The sequence below is a fragment of the Dicentrarchus labrax genome, unplaced genomic scaffold, assembly GCF_905237075.1.
Source record: "Dicentrarchus labrax unplaced genomic scaffold, dlabrax2021, whole genome shotgun sequence".
NCBI lineage: Eukaryota > Metazoa > Chordata > Actinopteri > Moronidae > Dicentrarchus > Dicentrarchus labrax.
The window spans coordinates 12,541,592-12,565,177 of NW_026136713.1; the positions used below are offsets into that span (position 1 = coordinate 12,541,592).

The window sequence follows — 23,586 nt, forward strand, 5'->3', positions numbered from 1 at the left end:
ACTGAAAACTAGAAGCATGCATTTCCAGGTATTTCTCATTGTCCACCTATAGTTATAACTCCAGTCTTTCCCAGTGTGCACTGCTTGCTTTGAGGCAGGACTTTTATTTTGTCAGCGGGGCTCCTGACACTGGGGGGATGTGGCTCTTTGTGCTCTGTCGCTGTGCTGACGCTGCTGCATGTAAAATTAGCTGTCTGCAGCCTTTCAGGGACACCTCTTGCGGACCGCCGGAGCCCACAGTGCAGTAAGTAACCTGTCCGTATCAGTGGTTTTATTGTAAAGGATCAATCGAGACGTCGACATGGAGACAAGCAGCTTGCACTTTGTGTGTCTGAGTGAAAGAGAAACTGTCATTAGACGCGTTTGGGCTCCTTGAGACATCCTGGTGGATGTGTGGCTGTGTGGATGTGGCAGGCTGATACTAGTTGAATCTGGGGCGCACAGCTGGATCATTATCAGGGGGGGTTGGACAGATGTCGTGCCCAATTAGTCGTGTTAAAATGCTAATACTTGGATTTCTATTGTTTGTGAGAAGGTTTTTTTTTTTTAATCGCTCTGCTCCGGAGGATGCACCTCCAGTTACAGTCCAGATTTGACTGGTCTACGTCGGGTTGAGACAATTAACCGTATCCAGTCACAGAGCGTGTTTACCCCCGCGACCACTCACCAGCTTTACACAGTGTAAAAGATGTCAGGCACACAGGAAAATGAAGGTTAAAACATCTGCAATGAGATGCTGCCTGCAGCGTTAGTGTGTGTGATACATTGGATTGTGAAGAGATGCTGGTTAATGTGTAGACACGCAGGCCCCCCTTTGATTGGTTGAGAGAGAGGGCAGAAGCGGTTGAGGGTGTATGGATCAAAGGTCAGTCCAAAGTTCAGACCTCCGATATCACCCTCATTAAGGATTGTATCAGTGCTATTAACAGCAAGAAGTGCCCTGCAACCTCTGCTCAAACCAGCTCATGCAGCCATTTAGTGGTTTATTGGATAAGTTCAGAGAAAGGGGGGGTGTTTTGTTGTCATCTCGTGAGAGCCCCGTGGAGTTTAATTCAATTTAAAGAGACAGCACGTCTCATGCGTGCCACAGTCGCCTGAAAACGAGATTTGGCTGTTTTCTTGCCAATCCCAGCAGCCATCTTTGGTGCAATTTCAGGTGGAGTTTCATCATGCTGCTGCAGATCCTTGCATATACTTGCTGCACCTTGGTGCCATACAATATAGTCCGTCTTGAACCATGAAATGGTTAAAAAAAACCAGATCAGACTGGGTTGCATGGACCCACACACAGTGAGCATGCTGCATGCACATCCACAGTGCTGATGTTTTTGAGTGCAGTGTCTGCTCAGTGGCCAGTCTTATCCGGTTTAGGACTGAGAAATCATAAATGCAGAAAAGTTTGAATGAAATACTCACCAGTGGTAGTGATAATAAAACCCCAAATATTGCATAACCTACTCGGCTTTGCTCATTTCCCCCTGATACAATTTGTAGTTGCTTGATTACAAATAATAAAGACTTTGTTTCACTGTTCACACATGCAGAAGGGCTTTGTCGCTCTCAGAGAACTGCTTTCTCTGGGGGGGTGTTGGTTGGTGCGTGCCCAATGGGCCTTTGCAATTTAGTGCCTCACACCCTTGTGTCAGGTCAGCCATCGCCATAGCAACAATATGCTGAATAAGCAGAATGGACGTACAGAAAAAAGGGGGCTTTATTTTTACGAGTCCTCCTTCTCTGACTTGTGTCTGCAAAAGAAAACAAGAAGTAAAAGGCTGTTACTCCCGGGTAAGTTAGGCTCAGGGCCCAGAAATCTCTGGAATCCAGCAATCTCAGCTCTATACAACGCAGTCAATAAACACATTTATTCTAGATTACTACTACTCAGACCTTAATGTTACAGCACCGCATGTTTGTCTCTGATTCTCATTCCTGCTTCCATTCATTTACTCTAGAAGACGACGATTGAACGTCCTTAAAGCATTACTCCTACATGCTGACTGTTTTCTGATATGATTTATTGTATTTATACTTTGTTTTCTACAGATAAATATGGCAGCAGAACTATCCACTTCCATAAACATCAAGGAGCCCCGGTGGGACCAGAGCACATTTGTAGGTCGGGCTAAACATTTCTTCACCGTCACAGACCCCAGGAACATCCTCCTCACCAACGAACAACTAGCTCATGCACACAAAATCATCACTGAGTACAGGTAAAGCAGTTCACCAGTATCAGGAAGTATTCAGAGCTTTAAAGGGGACATATCACACTTTCTCGTATCTTCTGTCTTATTTATGTTTTAATGTTTACATTAATATTAATTATGTAATGTTTATATAATGTTTATAAAACTCTCAGGCTTTGTAAAGACTGCTGTAAATAGGCGCTATTTTTTGAGAGCTCGGGAGCATCGGCGCTCCCAGCGGTCCAAAGTTTGTGTACTAGAGGTATAAGCCCCAACACTCCCCAGTCCGGGGAGATGAGAGGTGGCGCTCACATGGACAGAGCTTCCAGGTCTGTCTTAAACCTGTATTCTGTGTAATGGCCAGCAGGGGGAAGCTCCATTGGCTGCAGTAAAACACAGATACAATGGAGTCTTATGGAGAAATGAGCCGACTTCTCACTGGATTTATTAGCTCAGTAAACAGTTTCTTAATGATTTTATGGTCACAGTTGCTAGTGTCAAGTCTTCTTCCATGCAACAGAATGTTATTTTAGGAAATTATGGTCCATTTAGAGTAAAATAGACTGTATAGCAGGGTATGCTTTGGGCATTGCTACCTTTATGATTGATAAGTCATTCAAAGGACAGAACTCAGATTAAACTGTCAAACTAAGCAGTGCTGATCAAATACAAATCAAGATTATTTTACTGCGAGGCCTATTTCTCGCCTATGTTTCAGAAACATATTTTAGTGTAATGTTTAGCTATAATACAAGAACTTGGGCGATCAGGCGAGCTGCCATTGTTTTCATCTACGGACGAGTCGAAGCTGCGCAGCCAGTGAGCGCAGCTTAACTCGCAGTACCTCACCTTCACTCTCTCTGACAAACTGTCATGGCGACAACCATAATGCCAAACTCGAGGCTTCAAAACGGTACTCCACAAACCGATGGGTGACGTCAGGAGAGGTTCACACTTGGTTGCTCTCCCTCAGTCAGCTTCCAGAGGTTGGCCAATCAGGCAAAAGTGGGCTCATAGGGAGGGGGGCCTTAAAGAGACAGGAGCTAAAACGGCTTGTTTCAGACAGAGGATGAACTGTGGGGGCTCCATTAAAGACCAGTGTAAGATAACTGTGAATCATGCAAAGCTACTCTAGTAGAGTCCCAGAATAAAAATAAAGAGCTGGAAATAAGCATAATAGTGGCCCTTTAAATGTAACCTTTTACTGTCTTTTAGGCAAGGTATAGTCTCCCCAGGACTCACAGAAGATGAACTGTGGAAAGCCAAATATATTTTCGACTCCGCTTTCCATCCTGACACTGGGGAGAAGATGATCCTGATTGGTCGCATGTCAGCGCAGGTTCCAATGAACATGACGATCACTGGATGCATGATGACCTTTTACAAGTAAGAACTTGTAGAATTTAATTATCACTTTGATACACTCACAAACAAGCTTATACATTTAACTCTTTGTACAGTTACGCTGATAAAACACAACCTTTTCTTTTGTGTCCTGGTTAATGTTTGTGATCTTGTAGAACAACTCCAGCCGTGTTGCTCTGGCAGTGGATCAATCAGTCTTTCAACGCAATAGTCAACTATACCAACAGGAGTGGCGACGCCCCAATCACAGTCAGGTAAGGGATTGAGAGATTTTGGCACCGACACTGGCTCATATTAACCCTTTAATTCAATCGTTTTTGTGTGGACAGTTGTTTTTTTGCGTGATGTGACCGGTGACTCTTTTGTTTGCAGTCAGCTTGGCACAGCTTATGTGTCTGCCACCACAGGGGCAGTTGCCACCGCTCTAGGACTAAATGCACTAACAAAGGTATCAGTTCATCTAACCCCATTCTACATCCTCATTTTAATGTATCAACCTCAGCCGCATGGGTGTGCTGACAAGTTAGCTACGCACAAATAGTCTCTTTGTCATAGTGGAGCCGTATTATTTACAGGGTCATGCCCTGGTATCAGCATGTTTTCCTGCAAGCTTTTATAGTGACTTTGTGCTACTACATGTCCTGATGGTAGAAAAGCCTTCATGCATAGCATCTGAAATATAACCTGCAGTAACGTCAGACTTCCACTAGTCTGAAAGGTTACATCGGTTGTGGTATCAGGTTACATAATTTCTTCCCTCCTGTTTTTTGTGCCTCCTCTATCCTGCTGTAGCACATCTCACCCCTGATTGGACGATTTGTCCCTTTTGCTGCTGTAGCTGCTGCTAACTGTATCAACATCCCCCTGATGAGACAAAGGTAAGGAGGACATGCAGCAATAAGCAAAGGGCCTCATCGTTTTTAAGCGATACACAATGGCTTTGACCTTGAGAAGACAATACTAATGGTGAAAAATGGCCCTGATAACAAAGATTAAAAGGTAGACGTAATAAAATGTCAACTGGATAACACTGTTTTTGCCTCCGTGTCTTTAGAGAACTTCAACACGGCATTCCCATAACAGATGAGAACGATAACAGGTTAGGAGAGTCGACAAAAGCTGCACAGCAGGCTATCTCTCAGGTTGTGGTCTCCAGAATCCTCATGGCTTCTCCAGGAATGGGTATGAATATCATATCAGTATTTGTGTCATCACTCCCATTAGACACCTGATGAAAACAAAATACAAGTTTAAAACCACCAACTTTGTTATGTGTTCTACAATCTTAGTTGAAAATGCATTATGCGGTGATATTTTATGTCTTTTCAGCTATCCCCCCGTTTTTAATGAATCATTTGGAGAAGAAGGCCTTCCTGAGGGTAGGAGTTTTTTTTTTGTGCATATTTTTTGCATTTTATTACATGTGCTGCAGGAACATACTCAACACCAACTTGCAACAGCATGGAGGTTTAAGTTAAATGGTGGGAACCTCATGTCTCAAGCTGCGTCTGCCACTCGGTTTTCTTTTAGCAATCACACATCAGAGGCATGAAAAGCGCTGAGGACATGAGGCCACTCTAGTATGGGAATTCACCATTGCTTTTGTGCCCCTCATTCGTTTTTTTCTGCCTGGTCTTTTCAGAAGTTCCCATGGATGAGTGCACCTATTCAAGTCAGCTTGGTGGGATTCTGGTGAGTTGTCAGAGATGGCCCACCTGATAAGCGCCCATGTGGAATTCCTTTGAAATTTCAACCTAATTTCTTACAACAAGCATACGAAATGTCATTAATGCCAGGATTTATGTGACTCTAAATGTCGCTGTTCAAGCTGTTGTGAAATCCCTCAAGAAGGAATGTGCTCATTAGATTGGTTAGTTCCCCAGATAGCATCACACTGCTCTCTCAACTCATCTCACTGCAATATTGTGCCAGAGTTCAAGGGCTCCACACTTTTTACTATTAACAGTAAAGTGTGCCAGTTCTCAAACATGCCACAGATTCTGTCCTGTCTTCCTCTAAAGGACTGTCCACATATCCTCCCATGGGTTTTTTTGCTGATGTTCTTCTATCTCCACTTAGTTTCCTTTGACTTCAGAATGACCCATTACAATCATTCCTTTAGTCCAGCAGTGATTTGAGCTGCACATCCTGCCAACTAGTACACACACACAAGAGCAGACCTGTTGTAGAGGTGGTCGATATGTCATGAGACAGTATACATTGGTCCCCTCAGGATTATAATAACTTTGGTGACCCCTTAATGTCCCATCTAACGCTATCATCAGGTCAAAGTTAAAATTAATAAATACTTTGGTTTATGGCCAAATATTTTCCCATCAGCCTCAGCTATCCTTGTGTTGAGCTAATTATCAAATGTTAGTATGCTAACACACTTAACTAAGATTGTGAACATGGTAAACATTACAACTGCTAAACATCAGGAGTACAACCTCAGACATACTATAAGGCTGTAGACTCTCAGTCTTATTTAAAGGGTCAGTACGGGGTGCCTGGTTAGCTCAGTTGGTAGTGCTGGCAACCCATATACGGAGTTGCTGCAGCGGCCCGGGTTTGAATCCGACCTCCGGCCCTTTGCTGCGTGTCATCCCCTCTCTCTCTCCCCACCTTTCCTGTCTCTCTACAGCTGTCTATCAATAAAGCCAACAAAAGGCCAAAAAATAACTTAAAAAAAAAAAAAGGGGGGGAGTATGTAAGATTCAGGGGTCTCTATTTGCAGAATATGGCAGGTAATAATCATAGGTATGTTTTTATTAGTGTATAACCGCATGAAAATAACAATAATTGTTTTTTGGTTGCCTTAGAATGAGCCACACACAGCTGTTGGAACTGGAAGGTGTTTGTTTCATAGATCTGTGTTTCTTTTCAGCCTGGTGTTTGCCACTCCGCTGTGCTGTGCATTGTTCCCTCAGAAGAGGTGAGTAAAACATTCAAAGTTGACACTGAGGTAGTAGTAACCAGTCTGTCATAGCCACAGAGCCCCACCTTGTCCCTAGCAGAAAATGTGCAGAGTTTGCATGATTCTTGTCCGCCTGATAAGTTGCGTAATACGCATACAGTATATGCATTTGACCCATTAACCACTGCATGTCTCCCATCCCTCCCCCTGACCCAGCTCTATGTCAGTCAGCCGCTTGGAGCCGGAGCTGCAGGAGAAAATCCGGGCCAACCACCCAGGAGTGGAGAGGGTCTACTTCAACAAAGGGCTATGAGCGTGCAGCCCCCTCATCCAAACACTGCCATAACCCAGCTGCAGGCTCAGTCCTCGCCTTTCTGCCAGCCCTCCTCATTCAGTGTGCCAAAGTTAAGTTTGTGTCTCCTCATTTCCACCAATCGAGATGGATATCCGAGGACTCCCTCTCTCAGTCAGTCTCTTTGTGACGAGATGTTTGCTTATGTCAATGTGATTGTTGATTTTAATGTAACTGCTAGAGAAGATTTTCTCTGACTGGGCCGGATGAAAAAGTTAGTCATGACAGATACTGTACAGTGGCCCGTGTAAGGTTGTTTTAAGTGGACATTTTCTTTCTGTGCAGTATTTTTATTATTTTTTTTACGTTGGTGACTTGTCGATCGTATGTCGCCACCAAAATCCATTTTCATTCTCTCCTACCTACGAGGTTGGTACTCTGCTTATTTCTCACCATTATAATTCACCAGTCAAAGACCTCTGCAGTTCATGAATTTGCCAAATCTGTCCTCACATCTTTTTAGACCTCATCAACGATTGCGACCTCCTACTCTTGACAATGTTATTTCAAAGAATGGCATTCACTTTAATTCAGTTTTTGCCAAATGAGTGACATTCAGTGAGGCCTGTTGACATCTAATCATAGATCTGAAAACAATTCTCCAGGGATCCACCCTATAAAATGTGATGCTATGATGGTGGCAACTATTGATGGGCCGACACGGTGCTATTTGATGTCTTAATCAGTGTTTATCATACTATTTATTCTGCTTGCCAAACATGCATGAACAAACCACTCCTCATATGGGCATCATGGGATTTAACCCATAATGTACAGAAAATAAACGTTTCTGTATATTTAGTTGCACCGAGGCTACACTCAGGAGAGCTGAGCGGTGGTGACAAAGTGTTATTAATGATCATTTCACACTGGTTCTCTTACCTAATCCCTAATCTCTAATAGTTAATCCAGGATATTCATGATCACAGTATTTGATACCACCAAAATTCAACAACTCATTCATGCCTTACACAGACCTTTACGGTATCCATCTTCTGTACCTTAATGCAGCACCCTAAGAGGTTCGAGTATTAGCGCACAAAACAGACATTTTAGATTTATGTGGCAGTTTTATCATATTGTCTTTGAGGTATTAGAGTACATTAATATATACATTTGGAGTCTATGTTAGATAGATGTTCGTATTGGGGGGGAAAAAATGCCAAAAACATTCTCAAGATAGTATTTTTTTAAGGCATGGAAATATAGAGATGGATCCATCTGATCAATATGTGTTTTAAATAAGACTTTTGCCGTTATGAACCTACTCTGTGGACTCATTAACAAACAACTACACATTTCAATTCAGTGTCGCATACGGGATTACTTTGACCTGCAACCTGGTCAGTTTGAGGAAAGTTCCCAGTTAAAATATGGGATCATAAACAACCTCTGGCTCAGTATTTCTTTATATTTTGTCCTTGAAGTCGGGAATATGTATGTAGTTGTCACATACAGTTACATTAGCACACACTGTCACATAACTGTGATAAAGCAGGTGCAGGTGTCGTAACTTTTGTTCTGTTCCTGTCCCGCAGTAGTCAGTATTCAGATGATAATAACCTGTCTGGTATGTGTGAACACAGTCAGTGTAAATTGTGTTGTGTGGGTCCGACACCAGGTGGCGTTGATCCAGAAGGCAGCCATGTTGTTCTGCTGGTGTAGAGAGTTGATGGCGTTTGAGTGCCACATTTACAGCGACTGTATTTCACTGTGTGGAGTTGAATTCCAGGCCAATATTACACCACAGAGACTGTACAGCGAGGTGCCAGATTTATCACTGGACATTTTGAAAATCAGGGACGAGAGTGGAAAAAAAAGATGGACTTGAAGCCACAAAACAAAAGAAGCAAATCTTCAACCAACTTAAACTTAAAAAACTAATTTAAGATCCAGTTTCTTTAAATCATTTGGCCCAATAAATGTTTTCATGTCAAATTTAAATACACGATAAACACTTGTGAACACTGATTTGATTTAATTGCATTTTTTGCTCATTATGGTGTGTAATTTCTGTAGTGTTTAATGTTTAATATAATGTAAATCTACTTACATATATTGTTGTACAAGTAACTTTACTTTAGATCGTCAGTGTTTCCGAAGAGATTTGTTGGAGTTGGAGCTGTTCCCTAGCTGGTTTGAAGTGAAGTTTGTTATTCTAGTGTTCAAGGTAACTGAATGTAGCATTTTCCAAGTACAGCTGTTTGCGGTGTGTTAGTCCAGGAAAGCACAAACCTTGTAACATATTTCAAATGCTGCACATTTTTAGAATTTGTTAAACCTGTTCAGTTTCCTGACCACAATGATTTTCAGTGCATCCTTGATCAGTGAGGGAGTAAGAATAGATGAGAAGTACGAACCTTGCCCTGTTGTAGGCATTATTTCTGATTTCCATTAACCTCTGACTGTATCTAATGAAAACTAACACAAATAATAAATTAACTCCCTAAAAATAATGTTCACAAGCTTCCATCTACCAAATCCAATGAAATGTCATTACAGCCAAAGCGATACAAATCGACTCAAGAGGAATAAGTCATTTACAGTTTGCATTAATTACAATGAATATTTTTAAAAAAGAATATTATGACAAAAATGGTATTTGATTGTTTTGCAGCACACTGGAGTGATGTTTCAACTAACTGGATGAAATAAAGTTGATGAAATCTTGTGTCTGGGTCTTTAAACCATGTTTTGGTGCAGCCGACAGCTCCGCAGCGCCATCTTCTGGACTAAACCAAACACAGTCGAATGACATTACAAAAGCGTTTTATTCCAAGGCACATAATGTTCATAGCAACTATGAAAGACTGCAAACATGGACTTGCTTCATTTGACTACACAGATGTGAAGCTCTATGGCATCTTTACAGAACAGATTGGCATAAATGCACTCCGCACAGCTTTGACAGCTACAGAAGATAATGCATCATGGGAAAATGGCAGGACAAAGTGATGGCTCCTTCCACCATCATTAAAGAGCTTTAGACACAAAGGTTTACGGAATCGCTGGAGTGTAGTGATTATCTCCTCATTTCACACAGCAAAACAATCTTTGTAATAATTTTACAGGAGAAAAAGTTCAACAGTCTACGATTGCAAGATGTAATTACTGTGATCTAAATGTTTCAAGTTACCTAATGTGATCTTCATGAAACTACTGAATACATCAACATTTGGGTCGGAGAAACTTGTTTGGTGGAACTGCTGGGACACAGCTGTGTTCAGCCCTGCTGAGTTTCCTGCTCCCCTGGGTTTAAAGATGTTTCTTTGATCATGTTGAAGTGCAACAGTGTGAATCATATGAACAAAAAAAAAAAAAAAAAAAAAGGTTTGCATCACTGAAAGAAATTCTTACAAACAGTAACATCTTTCGTAGCACAATGACAGAACACAAATGCCTTTTACAATTTGGCCTTTTCTTAAATTGCATCACAGTGCAACACCTTCACAAGATGACAAACAATGTCATCCATGTAACAACTTCTGTTTACATTTAACAGCGAATAACTTTCACATTCATTCACGGACATCTTGTATCATTAACCAAAGACGCAGAGGGTCGACACAACTACAGTAATATATGACCAAGAGTCTTCTGTAGTTGCCGTCAACATTCACAGTCGACCTTCTCCAGGTCTCTGTTTTGAGTCGATGACCTTCTCTCTGTTCACACTTTGTGCACATGAAGTCCAAGGTAACCTGTACAGTGCTATCTTTGGAATGTGTTGGACTTTGCCAAGGTGGCACTTCGATTGGCACTTGTGTAAAATTGACATTTACAACTCACTCCATTAGCGTTCTGTACAAAAAAACCTATTTGCAGCAAAAGACTTCTTTGATTGACTGAGTGTTTATGCCTTACCTTACTCAGTTTTTACAGATTTATAGGATATAAATGAATATAGGCATTTGGATTCAACAACTTCATTTTCACATAAGATATAATGGAAAAAAAAAAGATAAATAAGGGTAATATAAATACTCTGGAATATAATTATACATCAGTGTTATTTGAATTTTCCATGTAAGGAAAATTAGTGGAAATATAACTGTGGTGTCCACTCTTAAGCAACACTGTTAAATGTCTTTGGATAGATGTTAAAGAGTGTACTGGCAAATGCCCACAGTGGCAGAGCTGACCATCACTCTGCTTCCTGGATGTGGGCACCTGCTTCAAGGCTCTGAAGATGCTTCATGTCCCCTGCACACACACACACACACCCAGCACGTCGGAGGATCAAAGGGTTGGTTCAAAGTGTGTGCTGGAGGGCAGTGACCTCAACAAAAGATAGTCTGGAACTGAAAGAGAGGAAATCACGCACGCATCTTTTTGAGTGCATGTGATTAGAGCTAAAAGAAAACAAGGGGCATGTCAGCTTTCTTCAACAGTCAACAGTGCTGCCCTGAGGCACCTACAGCAGACGGATGGGCCATTATTCAATGTAACCCTTTCAGCTTAGCATGGCCTAGCCTTCAATAAATGCAGTTGCTGTCTACTTCAGTATACAAAAGTTGTTGCTGGCCTATGTGAGCCTTACGTATTCAGCAAAACTCCTCCTCACAGTGCGCCTCCCCCACCAGCAGTGAGTGTTTGTCGGGCTCACTGAGCACCAAGCTGTTGAGTGAGTGCTTGTCGGAGCGCAGGGAGTTGATGGAGGCGCGGCTGTAGTTGGCAATGCGGTCCAGTAGGCTGAGTTTGGGCGAGGGGCGACGCATCTCGCCCATGCCGATGTGGACGCTGACATTGGACAGGCTGCCCTGCCGCCAGTTGTTGCCCATTCTGGCCTCCAACTTCTCAGCACTGGGCTTAGTGTAACTAAACAAAAGATACAGGGAGAAAGAGAGAGGAATATACAAAAGGTTTAGATGAATGTACTCCAGAGAGAGAAAAACAAAGCACACAGATGAAAAGGTTTCAATAAAAGGCTTAAATATTTCATTACCATTTGAGTAGAAGGGAGGACAAAACTACAGAGACAGACGACAGCGCCATCGCAGCAGAGCCCATCCATGGCTGTAACACCACACCAATGGGAAGGAATACACCTGTAGACAGACAGACAGGCTAATATTACAGCTGTGTGTGTTCACTGTCAATGTGACGACATCATTTGAATACATATTTTGCAGTCACCCACCAGCAGCAATAGGAATGCCAACCAGGTTGTAGATGAGAGCAAATACAAAGTTGATCCTGATCCTCCTGACAGTCTTTTTAGAGAGGTCGATGCTGGCCACCACATCCAGGAGGTCATTCTGCAGGCAGGAGAAAGAAAGACAATTTATATAAAAATGTCCTCTAATCATATACTGAAATCCTGCATCCTCCAGGACCATATGTTTGAGTTTTGGTATCATGGCTAATATATCATGACACTGTGTTGTATACGATGTTGGGCCTCATTCTGTGTTTCACACTGTATCTATAATGTTACAAAAATAGCCAATCTATAGAGCAGAGACTTCAATTCATGGCAGAAATAAAAAAATAAAAAATACCTCCAAGTTAAAATTCTCACCCTAATCAACACCACATCTGCTGCCTCTATGGCCACATCTGTCCCGGTTCCTATGGCGATGCCCACGTCAGCCATGGCAAGAGCAGGTGAGTCGTTGACACCATCACCCACCATGGCCACTATCTTTCCTGCCTGCTGTAGCTGTTCCACCTTGGCCAACTTGTGGGAGGGCAGGACCTCAGCAAACACCTTCCTGATACCCACCTGTGGGAGAGACACACAAACCACAATACACAAAATGTTACACCTCTGCAATATGGCTAAAAACTGTATTTTTAAGTATGGTTACGGTAACATTTTGGTAATATCTTGGTGTGTGTTGTCCTACAAATGCAACATTGTAGTTTTAGAACGGTACTAACGCTCTTCTGTATGTTTATTATATATTGACAATATCCAGCAACTGAGTCAAAGATATTACACCAACAATTAATCTTTTTTTTTATCATCTACATGGACAGTCTGTCCTTACCTGAGCAGCAATGGCTCGCGCTGTCTTGCTGTTGTCTCCGGTCATCAGCACAACTTCCAGACCCATGTTGGTCAGAGTGTGGACTGCCAGCTCAGCCTCTGGTTTCACTGTGTCTGCGATGGCTATCATTGCACACAGCAGATCTATGCAGAAATTGAAGTGCATAACAATAAGATAACAAGTATTTCCTGTACATAAGTTTTAGACAAGAACATAACTCTCAGCAGTCCATCAGGAAATTATGGTAAATGGATAAAAAAAAAAAAAGAGAACAGTACTACTTACTGTCTACAGCTACCAGGACAGCAGTGCGTCCTCTGCGCTCATGCTCTATCATGGCCTCATCTATATCTGGTCTGATCTGCAGGCAGTTCCTCTTCATCCATTCTCTATTGCCAATCAGGACAACGTAGGTAGCTGTCTGGACGAGGCCTAGCCATAGACACATGTTGGGTTAGACAACAGCAAGGAAACATTAAGACATTTACTGTGACTGTATCACTATCTAAAATTCATAATTAAAAAAGGACTAAATAAAAACTTTCCAGTATTTCTGTTGAATATAGTTTGGACTACATTTCCCAACATACTTAGTGGCTGTGGGTCCATGATGAGTGGATGGGAGCTGGTGGACATCCGGGTGTCACTGATCTGGACAAGGACACTGTTGCGTTGGTTGTTATCCTCGCTGTCGCTGTCCGCCTGTCTCAGCAGGGTCTCTGTGTTGCTGACCTGACATCGGATGCCGCAGCCAGGCACTGCCTGAAAGTCAGTGCACGCACCAAGAGACTCGGTGCCAAGCTCCTGCACACAGATAGTAATTGATTTTTAATATAATATTCTACAAATCTCAATCCAATCGTGGACTAGTGATCCGAGACAAGGACCAGCTGCAGACCACGTGGGGGTTCAATTTAAAGGTAGCGACCAACCTGTTTGCAGTATTTGGTGATAGCTGCTCCCAGAGGGTGCTCACTGTTGTTCTCAGCTGTACCCACAATGGCCAGCAGTCGGGAACGAGGCATCTTGTTCCCCTCCACAACTATCTTGACTTGGACAACTTTTGGAGCGCCGTATGTGATGGTCCCAGTCTTATCAAACACCACCGACTGGACCTGCCCATTAAAAGGAGACATGATATGAATTAATAAATACAAAACAGGCTGAATTTGAATCATAGTATCTAGATTAATGTGGTTGTGTAACTAGAACCATTTCATAATGTGTTTAAATTGACAGTTGGTCTGTTACATAATTGGCTGACTACACAGGGGTGTCAGAATTTAATCATTAACACACCTTATGCGCCATCTCGAGTGGCTCTCCTCCCTTTATGAGGATGCCATTTTGGGCTCCAACCCCTGTGCCCACCATGACAGCTGTCGGGGTTGCCAAGCCAAGGGAACAGGGACAGGCAATGCATAATACTGTTATGGAGGCCTGGAAGGCGAAGCGAATCACTGCCTCTGCCCTGGAAATGCTCTTGTCGTAACCCTGCAGGGAGAAAATGTACCTTCTTTCACATTCATTCATGTTTGCCTTCATTGAGGAAAAGAAAGTTACATAATAATAAAGAAACAAAATCAGATGCAGTAACATTTAGTCATGTCAAACTTTTTAAAAATCAGTTAAAAAAGGAATATATGTAATTCCCTAATGTTATACATAGGAGCTTTGTACAGTCAGATATGAAGATACAAAAGAAGACTCACAGGAAAGTACTTCTCCACAAGAGAGAAGTCTAAAAACCCAATGAAGATCCAGGCAATCAGCGTAAGGACGGATATGCCAACAATGAAGGGTACAAAGTAGCCACTGATCTTATCGGCATACTGCTGGATGGGAGCCTAAAAAAATTCAATGTCAGAAGTTAAACACCTGAGCAGATACCATCAAACCGGGTAAACACTATGCAGATCTCAAACTACATAATCTACCTTTGAAGTCTGAGCCTCCTCCACTAGTTTGACAATCTGAGACAGCGTGGTGTCCATGCCAACATGTGTAGCACTGACGAGCAGAGAGCCATTCTGGTTAATGGAGCCTGCAATCACAGAGCTCCCGGGCTTCTTGGTCACTGGCATGGCCTCACCTGCAGTCACAAAGCAACAGCTGGTCAGCAGCAAAAAAACAGGAGCCATCTGTAGCAAATACTGGTGTTTTGGCAGAAATCACAACTCAAATGATAATTTGTTTGTCAATAATGTTTGCAAGGCCTGGTAATCTGATCTTTTCAATTCTAAAATTATTTTCTGATAAAAACTGATAAACATTGCAACAGTAGATAACACAGAACACATGAAACTGAAGATTTCAACTATTTACTATGAAGAATCTCATGTAGAATGCAATAATAAAAAGCAAAAGTCAAACAAATTGTTCTTGTGCTTTAAAAAGAGGTGAGAGGTAAAAGTATGCGCAAAAATCAGATCTTCAACTGCAGTTGTTACTGCTACTGCTTACACATTAGTGATAAGGAGCCATTAATCAATACTAATTGATATTTGGTCCTTCACTCACTGTGACCAACCTGTGATGAGAGACTCGTCAGCCATGGAGTGTCCCTCAATAACTCTCCCATCTACCGGAAACTTCCCTCCAGGAACGACTTTCACCACATCGCCCCTCTGCACCAACTCAACATCCACCTGCTCTTCACTGGAACACACATGGATGTCCAACAATGTAAATGTTGTTGTTAATACAGTGCCCATTCAATACTAGACTTCTCAACAGGACTTCTGAAATCTGAGTGCCAGATCAAGATAATATTTCCATTTTTATTTTACGATGTTTTTAAAGTAAAAATCTATCTGACGAACATAAAAACAGACAACTACTATCTTTTTTTAAAATCACATATTAGACACTGGACAGTGCTGCATAATCAAACTATGACATTATATTTTATGGTTGGCTGGTGGGGTTTTAAAAAAGGGGAGATTAAATCTCAACCCCAGTTGAAATTGACAAAATATTGTGCTATTCCTACGGTGGGAAATCACTTGCAGCTTGTTTTTGCAGTGTTTGTTACACCAGGTTAGACCTTTCTACTGCAAACATTGAGATACATTATAATCTTATCTAAAACTTACTAAAGATATGAAAGGTTTTTGTAAACGAAATGAGCAAAGAGAACGACGACTACCTTAGAATAGACTTATCACTGCTGAGAGTGACCACTGTGGCCTCAGTTGCTTGTAGAGACATCAGCTTGGACAAAGCCTCAGATGTCTTGCTCTGGATGGAAGAAAGCAGAGCAGAAAACAATTTTCAAGTGACTAATAAATTCAGTTCAGGTCAGATTGAGCATTAAAACATTTAAAAAAAGAACATTAAATGTGAAAATGATAATGAGACAAACCTTGGCTATCTGTTCCAGCCAGCGTCCCAAGGAGATGAAGACAAAGAGCATTGGCGGCGTGTCGAAGAAGGTGATTGGGTTGATTGGTGCCTTCTCCACCATTGCCACTACTAGGACAATCAGTGAGTAGGTGAAGGCTATGGTGGTAGCCAGAACTATTAGCACATCCATGTTGGCAGATCGGTGTTTGAATGCTTTGTAGGCTTGAATGTAGAAGTAGCGACCACCAATAAACTAAAGAAAGGAAAAACAGAAAAGTGTGCATTCACTAAACCGTAAAGATTTCATTCAGACTCCTTAAATCCTCCAGATTTCTGATTTACCTGTACAGGGACACAAAAGATGAAGGAGAGGAGGTTCATGATGGAGAGGCCTGGTAGCAGCTGTCTCTCTAAAAACATGGCAGAGTGGTAGAGGTTGCGGTCCTCTGCTGTGGTGTTGTGCTGATGTGAAACATTCATCTGATGGTCCATGATAATCATATAGGTCATCATGCCCATCACGGGCACACAGAAAATCAGGCTCACCAGGAAAGATTTCCTCCACCTTAGAGAGCAGTGACATTTGTGTTAGAAACTGATTCATTATGTGATCTTTGTATTAAGTCTCCTTTCAGAGGGCAAAGTAAATGTACATAGGGATTCTTCATCACTACATCAACCCACAAATACTGTATATACAGTGTATGTAACGCTGAACAAACCCACATTCATATGTATACATATCTGTGCCAGTATGCTTCTATATAAAGTATTAAAAAGAAGATACAAAATAAATCATAACCTTCATTTCCATCCTATTCCCACATATATTTACTGTGTTTCAAAACATTATTTCCCTACTGGAGTTCTTTAAGTCTACATGAGACTCTCTGTATCCTTAAACATGTCTTCTTACAACAACACTTAATGTCCTCTGACACTAAAGGTCCCGCCAACGCTCAATTTCTTGTGACGTCCATTAAGAGAAACCGAGTGTTGTAATAACAGAATCCATTGAGTAATGTTAAGTGTGGGAGTATTCACCTCTGTACAAACATTTTTAGCAGCTGACTTAAAAACAGAAGTTTTTTTTTTTTTTGTTTTTTTAAAAAAGGAAAAACTGTTGAGTCATAATTACAATTTTTTTATTTAAAAAAAAAATCATAGGGCTTCAAGTTAAATCCAATAACACACTTTCCACATAGACACATGAATTGGAGAGACGGATTAAAACTGATCGACAACAATAAATAGGGGCTCCTGCGTGTTCTTGGTGCACGAGAACAAAATGCTACTTACTGTCGTATCTCTTTGCTGTGGTCCAGGTGACTGGCAGTGCGGTCTCTCTTTACCAATGATGCTTCAAACCCCAGACTCTACAAACAACAAACAATTGATCACATTTCATACCATCATGTTAAAGAAGGTCATGTAGCAAAGATTTAAATTCCACGAATCCTGCAAACAAAACACGCAAATACAAACATTGCTAAAAAAAATAACTGAACAAATGAATAAATTACAGACAGGGACAGGAATAATACCTCGATCAGCTTGATGATGTCTCGCGGCCCGATAATTTCAGAGTCATACTTAACGTGTGCTTTGTTGGTTGCCAAGGCAACAGAGGCATATATAATTCCCTTTTCTCTCATGAGGCTGGATTCGATTTTGTGAACACAAGAGGCACACGTCATTCCCCTGACCTGAAAGAAGGTGAAGAGGAGCAGTCAAGTAGAGAGAGGGACAAAAATATATTAAAGAGGGTTTTGAAGTGAGGAACAGACATGATTCATTTCATCTACTGAAAAAGGAGGCTGCGAGCATTAGACATTATTCTCAACTAGTGCTGGTAATGTTCACTTACGGATTTCATATTGTAGAAATAAACAACTGTGTGTCTCGTCTTCTTGATACAACAAACATAATGTCAATACAACCTTTAAGGTCGACTCACCACTAATTCTAGGTTTCCATCTGAGCCTTCATAGTTCTCCATAACAGAGGCGCTGAAGCCAAGCTCTTTCACACACTCTGCTATCTTCACAGGGTCGATGAGTTCAGAGTTATAAGACACCTCTGCTTTGCTGGCCATTAGTGCTACCAAAACGGAGTAGATACCTACAACAACATTTAAGATTTTGTCAAAGAAAGGACAGTTGTCTAATTCACATTTGAACGAAAACTTAAATATTTTACAGACCAGTTTCATTCTTGAGATTTCGCTCAATGTTTGCCACACAGGAAGCACATGTCATCCCTCCAATCTGGATGTAGCATTTAGAGCGCGTCTCTCCATTGTGTCCTTTTAGGGTTTCTTTGTGTATATAACTTTCCAGCTCTGTATCTTTCACAGGTGCTACACACAAAGACTTTGAGAGACTGCGATTTGGTTCAGGCAGCAGAGAATTGGTCTCTGTGGACAAGAAATTATAGTTTTTAAAAAAGGAAATCAAAACGTTGCAGTGATGTCTCAACCTCACAGTTTAAGTACCGCCACTGGCTGAGGAGCATCCAGAGGCAACACAGTTAAGCTTCAGACTACAAGCAGTTAATATTAAATTATCTGACGTTATCTATCCTCTCACCAGGTAGGAAGGCATCAAAGCCCATGTCCTCTACGGCCTCCCTCAGCTCCTCTGGCATGGTCAGGAGGGGATCATACTCAAAGATCCCCCGGTGATCAGCCAGAGAGACCTGGGCTGAAATCACTCCCTTCCTTTGGGAGATCATGCCTTCGATGGACTCAACACAAGAATTGCATGTCATGCCCTCGATGTGAATGTTGGCTACAGATGCCAGAGGCTGGGTGAAACAAGGCTGTGAGGCTGCAGGTTTGGCCTGGGTTGCTCCTGCAAGCCGAGGCGACGATAAGGCAGGCGTGGGCGATGTGGATACAATACTGAGAGGGCCAGAGGAGTCCCAGGGTTGAGTCTTGAAGTTTCCTGGAGGCAGCGCCTCAATTGCCTGCTGCAACTGAGTCACTGTGACCTTTAGAGGATCGTGGCAGATGGAGGCCTTCTCCTTCTCCAGAGAGACCTCAACAGAGGAGACACCAGGCAGCATAGAGATATTGTCTTGGATATTGACTACACACGAACGGCAGTGCATGCCCTTTACCCTGAGCATGGTAAGTGTTGTGTCTATGAAGATTTCTGTCTCCTCTGATGTAGAAGGCGAAGAAATGGTTGGTGAAGTTGGTCTTTGAGAATCAACAAAACGTTCAATTTCGTCAGGGGACAGCTGCAGGGGGCGAGGCTTGGACTTGACAAACACCTTGAAGCCAGCCGCAGCAATCTGGTCGATGATGGTTTGGACAGTGATGAGGTAAGGCAGGTATACGATTGTTGCTTTCTGCGTCTCCAAAACAACTGTAGAGTATAAAGACACGACAAAGTTAAAAATAAAAACACAAAGCATAAAAGGACTTTATAAAAAAAAAAAAAGCAAATATTTTACTAGAAAAGGAAGTGATCAATCAACTAAGCATTAAATATTAACTTAAAATCCATTAAAATAAGTTCAAGATTTATGTCCAGATTTGCATACATTAAATTTATGCACATAGTTTTATAATGTACTGATTCTAATTTGCTGCCTTGTAACTTGGGTTTTGAAAAGTACTCTACAAATAAAGATTATTATCATTGTCAATATTATTAAAACTGTGTCATGAGGATACAATATTTGAGCTTTGGAAATGCTAAATTCGTTTTGGAACAATGTAGTTATACACAGCGTGCAGCTGACATTCCTGTACTCAGCAAACATAATCCTATCTGACTACGGGTTACAACAATACCCGTGAAAGGATTTCATGAGTCACAGTCAGATCCCACTGAGCAATCTGTCTGTGGCGAACATACGGAGACATAGACAATGACAGGACACCTGTTATCTGTAGGATGTGCAGCAACTGTGTTACAACATCACTTCTTGCTCAGACAGTGAGGTAATACGTGACTACCACAAGCTTGTGAACAAGTCAACTACATCACCTTTGATCTTTTCAATCCCTTTCAGTTTTCCAATCTTCCCTTCAATAGTGGTGGTGCAGGAGTGACAGGTCATTCCTTTAACGTGCAACTTTAGGAGTGCCGCCCCGCCTCCCATGGTGTGAGATGGGGACACGGTTGGGTCATTTTGCTCTGGACTGCTGGGTGTGGAGACCTCCAAAGGAGTTATGCTGGCCACCACCTCAGTCAGGTGCTGCAAAGAAGTTAGGGATGGAACAAATGTGATAGTGAGACCCATCTGGGCCGGGCTTTCTCTGACATCCAGCACTCCTTGAATCTGGGATAACTTCTCCAAAGCCTCTTGTTGGGCTGCAGGAGTCAGGTCTGAGGTGGGGATCAGCTGGATATCTGTAGAAACAGGTATGGCTGTGCTGGACTCTGACAGACTTGATTCAAAGCCCATATCCTCAATGGCCTCTGACAGAGACTCTGGGGTCTGTTGGTTGTGGTCAAATATGACAGTGGCATTCTTCTGCTCCAAAGACACCTACAAAATAAAAGTCAAGCTACGGGTTAAAGAAGGAAATATAACATAATAAAATATATAATATAAATTCAGCTAAACTAGCCTTTTCTTCTACAAATAATCTGGCTACTAACTATCAAAATAAAAAAGGTGTCGCAGGTGGCTTTCCTTCTTATGTAGAATTTTCTGATAAAACTGTAGAAAGCACTTTGATAAGCCAATAAGACTGTTAAGAACTTTTGTTTGGCCAAGTGCTGGATTCAATATGTTATTTGTATCAGAATGCTAATTTCCATAACTTATTGTGGAGTCGTGAATTTTAACAATTTAATTTAGAAACTGTACAAAGAAAATTCATTAATGTCACTTTTACAGCCACATTGCGAATCTGTCTTGTCTTAACAATGCAACTTTAAAAAAAAGCTCACAGCATGTTCTGTCAGCATGATGACCCATAGCGCTTCCTCTTCAACAAGAGGGAAACATGTGACACACTGAAGGGATCACTTGACTGAGCCATAAGTTACAAAGCACAGTGGGGGTTTAGTAGTAAATGAGTGTGCCTTGGATTAACCCTTTACCCTGGGAATGAGAGACTGGGTCAGGAATGAAACGATGTTGTACCAAGAAAAATCTATTCACTCCTCTTAGATCATGTCTATATGAATTAACTTAAAATTGCCCAGAAACTGAATTCTCCTAAGACACAAATGCCATTTCCTGTGGGTACAGGCTGCATATCGACCAGCTGTCACAGTTCTGCAAAGGGCAGAGCTCAATCTGTAACACACTATTACGTTATCTTCTCATTTAACCTCAGCCTGAGGGGTAAACACACAATAAATACCAAACAGCAGACCACAACTACTGCCATTTAGCTATCTCTCATGGCTACATTAATGTTACTTGGTTGTAAATTGGGCCAGCTAGTCCTGAGGGAGTAAGACTGTGGAATTAATCAAATCGCAGTTCCCCTAAATGGGCAGGATCATTTGGTTAATATCATAATGTAAAAATGCTGAATTGCTAAAGCATCAATGTTATTCATTATTTCAGATCCTGTATTCAACTGGTGCTTTCAGAAACTTTAAGTGAGCAAATTTTAAAAAACTCTATTTCAACATGAAAAAATAAAGTGTTCTTGTGTCTTTGTAAAGACTGCATTAACCTTTATATGCATCACTCCAGGGAGAGACCCGATGCGCTGCTCTATGGACTGGACGCAGGAGCCACAAGTCATACCCTCCACTCCGAGGGAAACTGAACACAGATTGCCTTTCTGTGTCATGATTGCTTCGTCTGAAAGGACACAAAAACAACAACATTTATTGCTTAACATATAGAAATCTTAATTAGTATCATTGGTAACAATAACAGTAATTGAATTTAAGTAATTAAATTATCTTTCACATTTTAGTTAACAAATGAAACAAGTCATACCCCACACATAAAGCAGGGCTCCTCTGGCGAGTTAACAGGATGCTTTTTATTACAAATTGGACAAGCAGCCACAATGAGAAGATAAATTGCAATTTAATTATAATGGAACATTTTCATGTCACACTGACATCAAACTTTGCCCTGATGATAAAACTTTAAAAAATAAGGTTGTTCCATTTAGTCTTTCAGCCAAACTACACAATAGCAGCACTCTGACTCTGTTTGCCCCGAAAGGAACATAACCTTAATTAGTATAATTGGTAACACCTTTGATTACCTTACTGTTTCATGACTGGGGAAAAAGGTGTATAGTACTTAAAGAAAGCAGGTCACAAAACAAACAAAAGGACAAATCCTATAACCTGTAACCATAATTTCCACTACTGGCACCTTCACACAACAGAACAATGTTTCTTTGTACAAGATGTACAGGAATGTAGAAAATGTAAAACCACAAAGGAAGGTTATCGTGTTTCCATGCTTGGATTAAGTAATTTGGTTAACAACCTATTGTTGTCAAGAAACAACAGACTAAATCTTGAATCTTAATGTCACATTCCTTAAAAAATACATTAATCTGCATTTCAGGGATACACTAACATAAAACAGACAATTACAGGAGAACAGGCAGGTAGTGCTGCTGCTCTGTAACGATTGTGGTCAGGTGCCAACTCAGCTGTCACTTAACTATCAAATCAATGTTTGTCTGAAATATGACACTTGTTAGCTCTTCTTGAGTTTTGAAAGACATTTGCGACACCAAAGTCATCTAAGCTCTCAATCTCGGTCATATGGGACTATAAAAACACAAGTTTTTCTGAAAATTAAATCAAATATCAGTCAAATGTCAGTCACTCACTATTAAACCTCCAAAAGTAAGTCAATAAAAATGTTTTGATGCTCGTTCAGAGTAAGGCAGTTACCCATCAAATACAATTAGCTAAATTACACAAACAGACGTAGTGGTATCTACAAACAATCTGGTTGTTTGACTTTTAATAACTGAGTAGGTGGATTTCATTTAGCTGGGGTTAAGGCAGCTAACAGTGAGCTAGCTCGCTGAAGCTAAATAATGAGTCAGTTAAAGTTAACAACCAAAACGTTGGCCGCCGACTGCTTGTTGCTAAACAGCTGATGAGTTCACAAGAAAACTAATCTCTCCTTTAACGTTACCTACTAGAAAAGAATATGTGCCGTGTGTGAAAACACAGCTAGAGTTAAGTCTTACCTCACTCAAAGGGAAGTAAACTAGTTAGCTACAGGCTACTGGCGTTGGCTATCAGGCTATAATTGAGCTAGCAGGCTAACTGGCTAGCTTCTTCTCTTCACCCTACGTTACACGCAGCGAACCGGACACGTCGGGGCATCGTCCTGACTGCGAGGGGAGCGCTGAAGTGATAGTTTTGTTCCCCGGTTTGGCAGAAAACTCAACTCTGTGAGGCTGTTTATGTTTCTCCTTCTCATCCCGACGTGACTGACGTGAGGGTTCCACACGGCCGCGTCAGC

At 41.5% G+C, this 23,586-nt stretch overlaps 2 protein-coding genes across 3 annotated transcripts; one reads left to right on the top strand and one right to left on the bottom strand.

Moving 5' to 3' along the window:
* Positions 1-135: 135 nt before the first annotated feature.
* sfxn1 (sideroflexin 1) lies at positions 136-9,491 on the top strand. The gene is made up of 11 exons (XM_051419271.1): positions 136-244; positions 2,044-2,213; positions 3,402-3,572; positions 3,707-3,805; positions 3,924-3,999; positions 4,344-4,429; positions 4,606-4,733; positions 4,881-4,930; positions 5,194-5,243; positions 6,439-6,486; positions 6,685-9,491. The coding sequence occupies exons 2-11, from the start codon at positions 2,050-2,052 to the stop codon at positions 6,779-6,781; spliced, it is 969 nt and encodes a 322-aa protein (XP_051275231.1). The 5' UTR covers positions 136-244; positions 2,044-2,049; the 3' UTR covers positions 6,782-9,491.
* Positions 9,492-9,572: 81 nt separating this feature from the next.
* On the bottom strand, positions 9,573-23,586 carry atp7a (ATPase copper transporting alpha). Of its 2 annotated transcripts, XM_051419249.1 has the most exons (24): positions 23,309-23,586; positions 21,809-21,939; positions 20,157-20,661; positions 18,747-19,529; positions 18,362-18,574; positions 18,116-18,279; positions 17,703-17,864; positions 17,458-17,534; positions 16,501-16,723; positions 16,178-16,411; positions 15,962-16,053; positions 15,344-15,471; positions 14,751-14,905; positions 14,526-14,660; positions 14,113-14,307; positions 13,746-13,928; positions 13,404-13,617; positions 13,099-13,245; positions 12,814-12,956; positions 12,342-12,545; positions 11,961-12,078; positions 11,766-11,868; positions 11,361-11,638; positions 9,573-11,121 (listed from the first exon to the last, which is right to left on the bottom strand). In XM_051419249.1, the coding sequence occupies exons 2-23, from the start codon at positions 21,926-21,928 to the stop codon at positions 11,365-11,367; spliced, it is 4,572 nt and encodes a 1,523-aa protein (XP_051275209.1). In that variant the 5' UTR covers positions 21,929-21,939; positions 23,309-23,586; the 3' UTR covers positions 9,573-11,121; positions 11,361-11,364. The 2 variants fall into 2 exon arrangements, with proteins under 2 accessions (XP_051275209.1, XP_051275208.1); XM_051419248.1 differs by having other exon boundaries at positions 9,573-11,638.

Bases quoted from the DNA above. Each gene is read 5' to 3' on its own strand.
- sfxn1 (XM_051419271.1), top strand. From the start codon at position 2,050: ATGGCAGCAGAACTATCCACTTCCATAAACATCAAGGAGCCCCGGTGG. The intron at 4,000-4,343 runs GTATCAGTTCAT...ATCCTGCTGTAG, and splicing joins GACTAAATGCACTAACAAAG to CACATCTCACCCCTGATTGG. The intron at 6,487-6,684 runs GTGAGTAAAACA...CCCCTGACCCAG, and splicing joins GCATTGTTCCCTCAGAAGAG to CTCTATGTCAGTCAGCCGCT.
- atp7a (XM_051419249.1), bottom strand. From the start codon at position 21,928: ATGACACAGAAAGGCAATCTGTGTTCAGTTTCCCTCGGAGTGGAGGGT. The intron at 17,535-17,702 runs GTATTATTCCTG...TGTTGTTTGTAG, and splicing joins ACATCATCAAGCTGATCGAG to AGTCTGGGGTTTGAAGCATC. The intron at 12,079-12,341 runs GTGAGAATTTTA...TCCTGCCTGCAG, and splicing joins CAGATGTGGTGTTGATTAGG to AATGACCTCCTGGATGTGGT.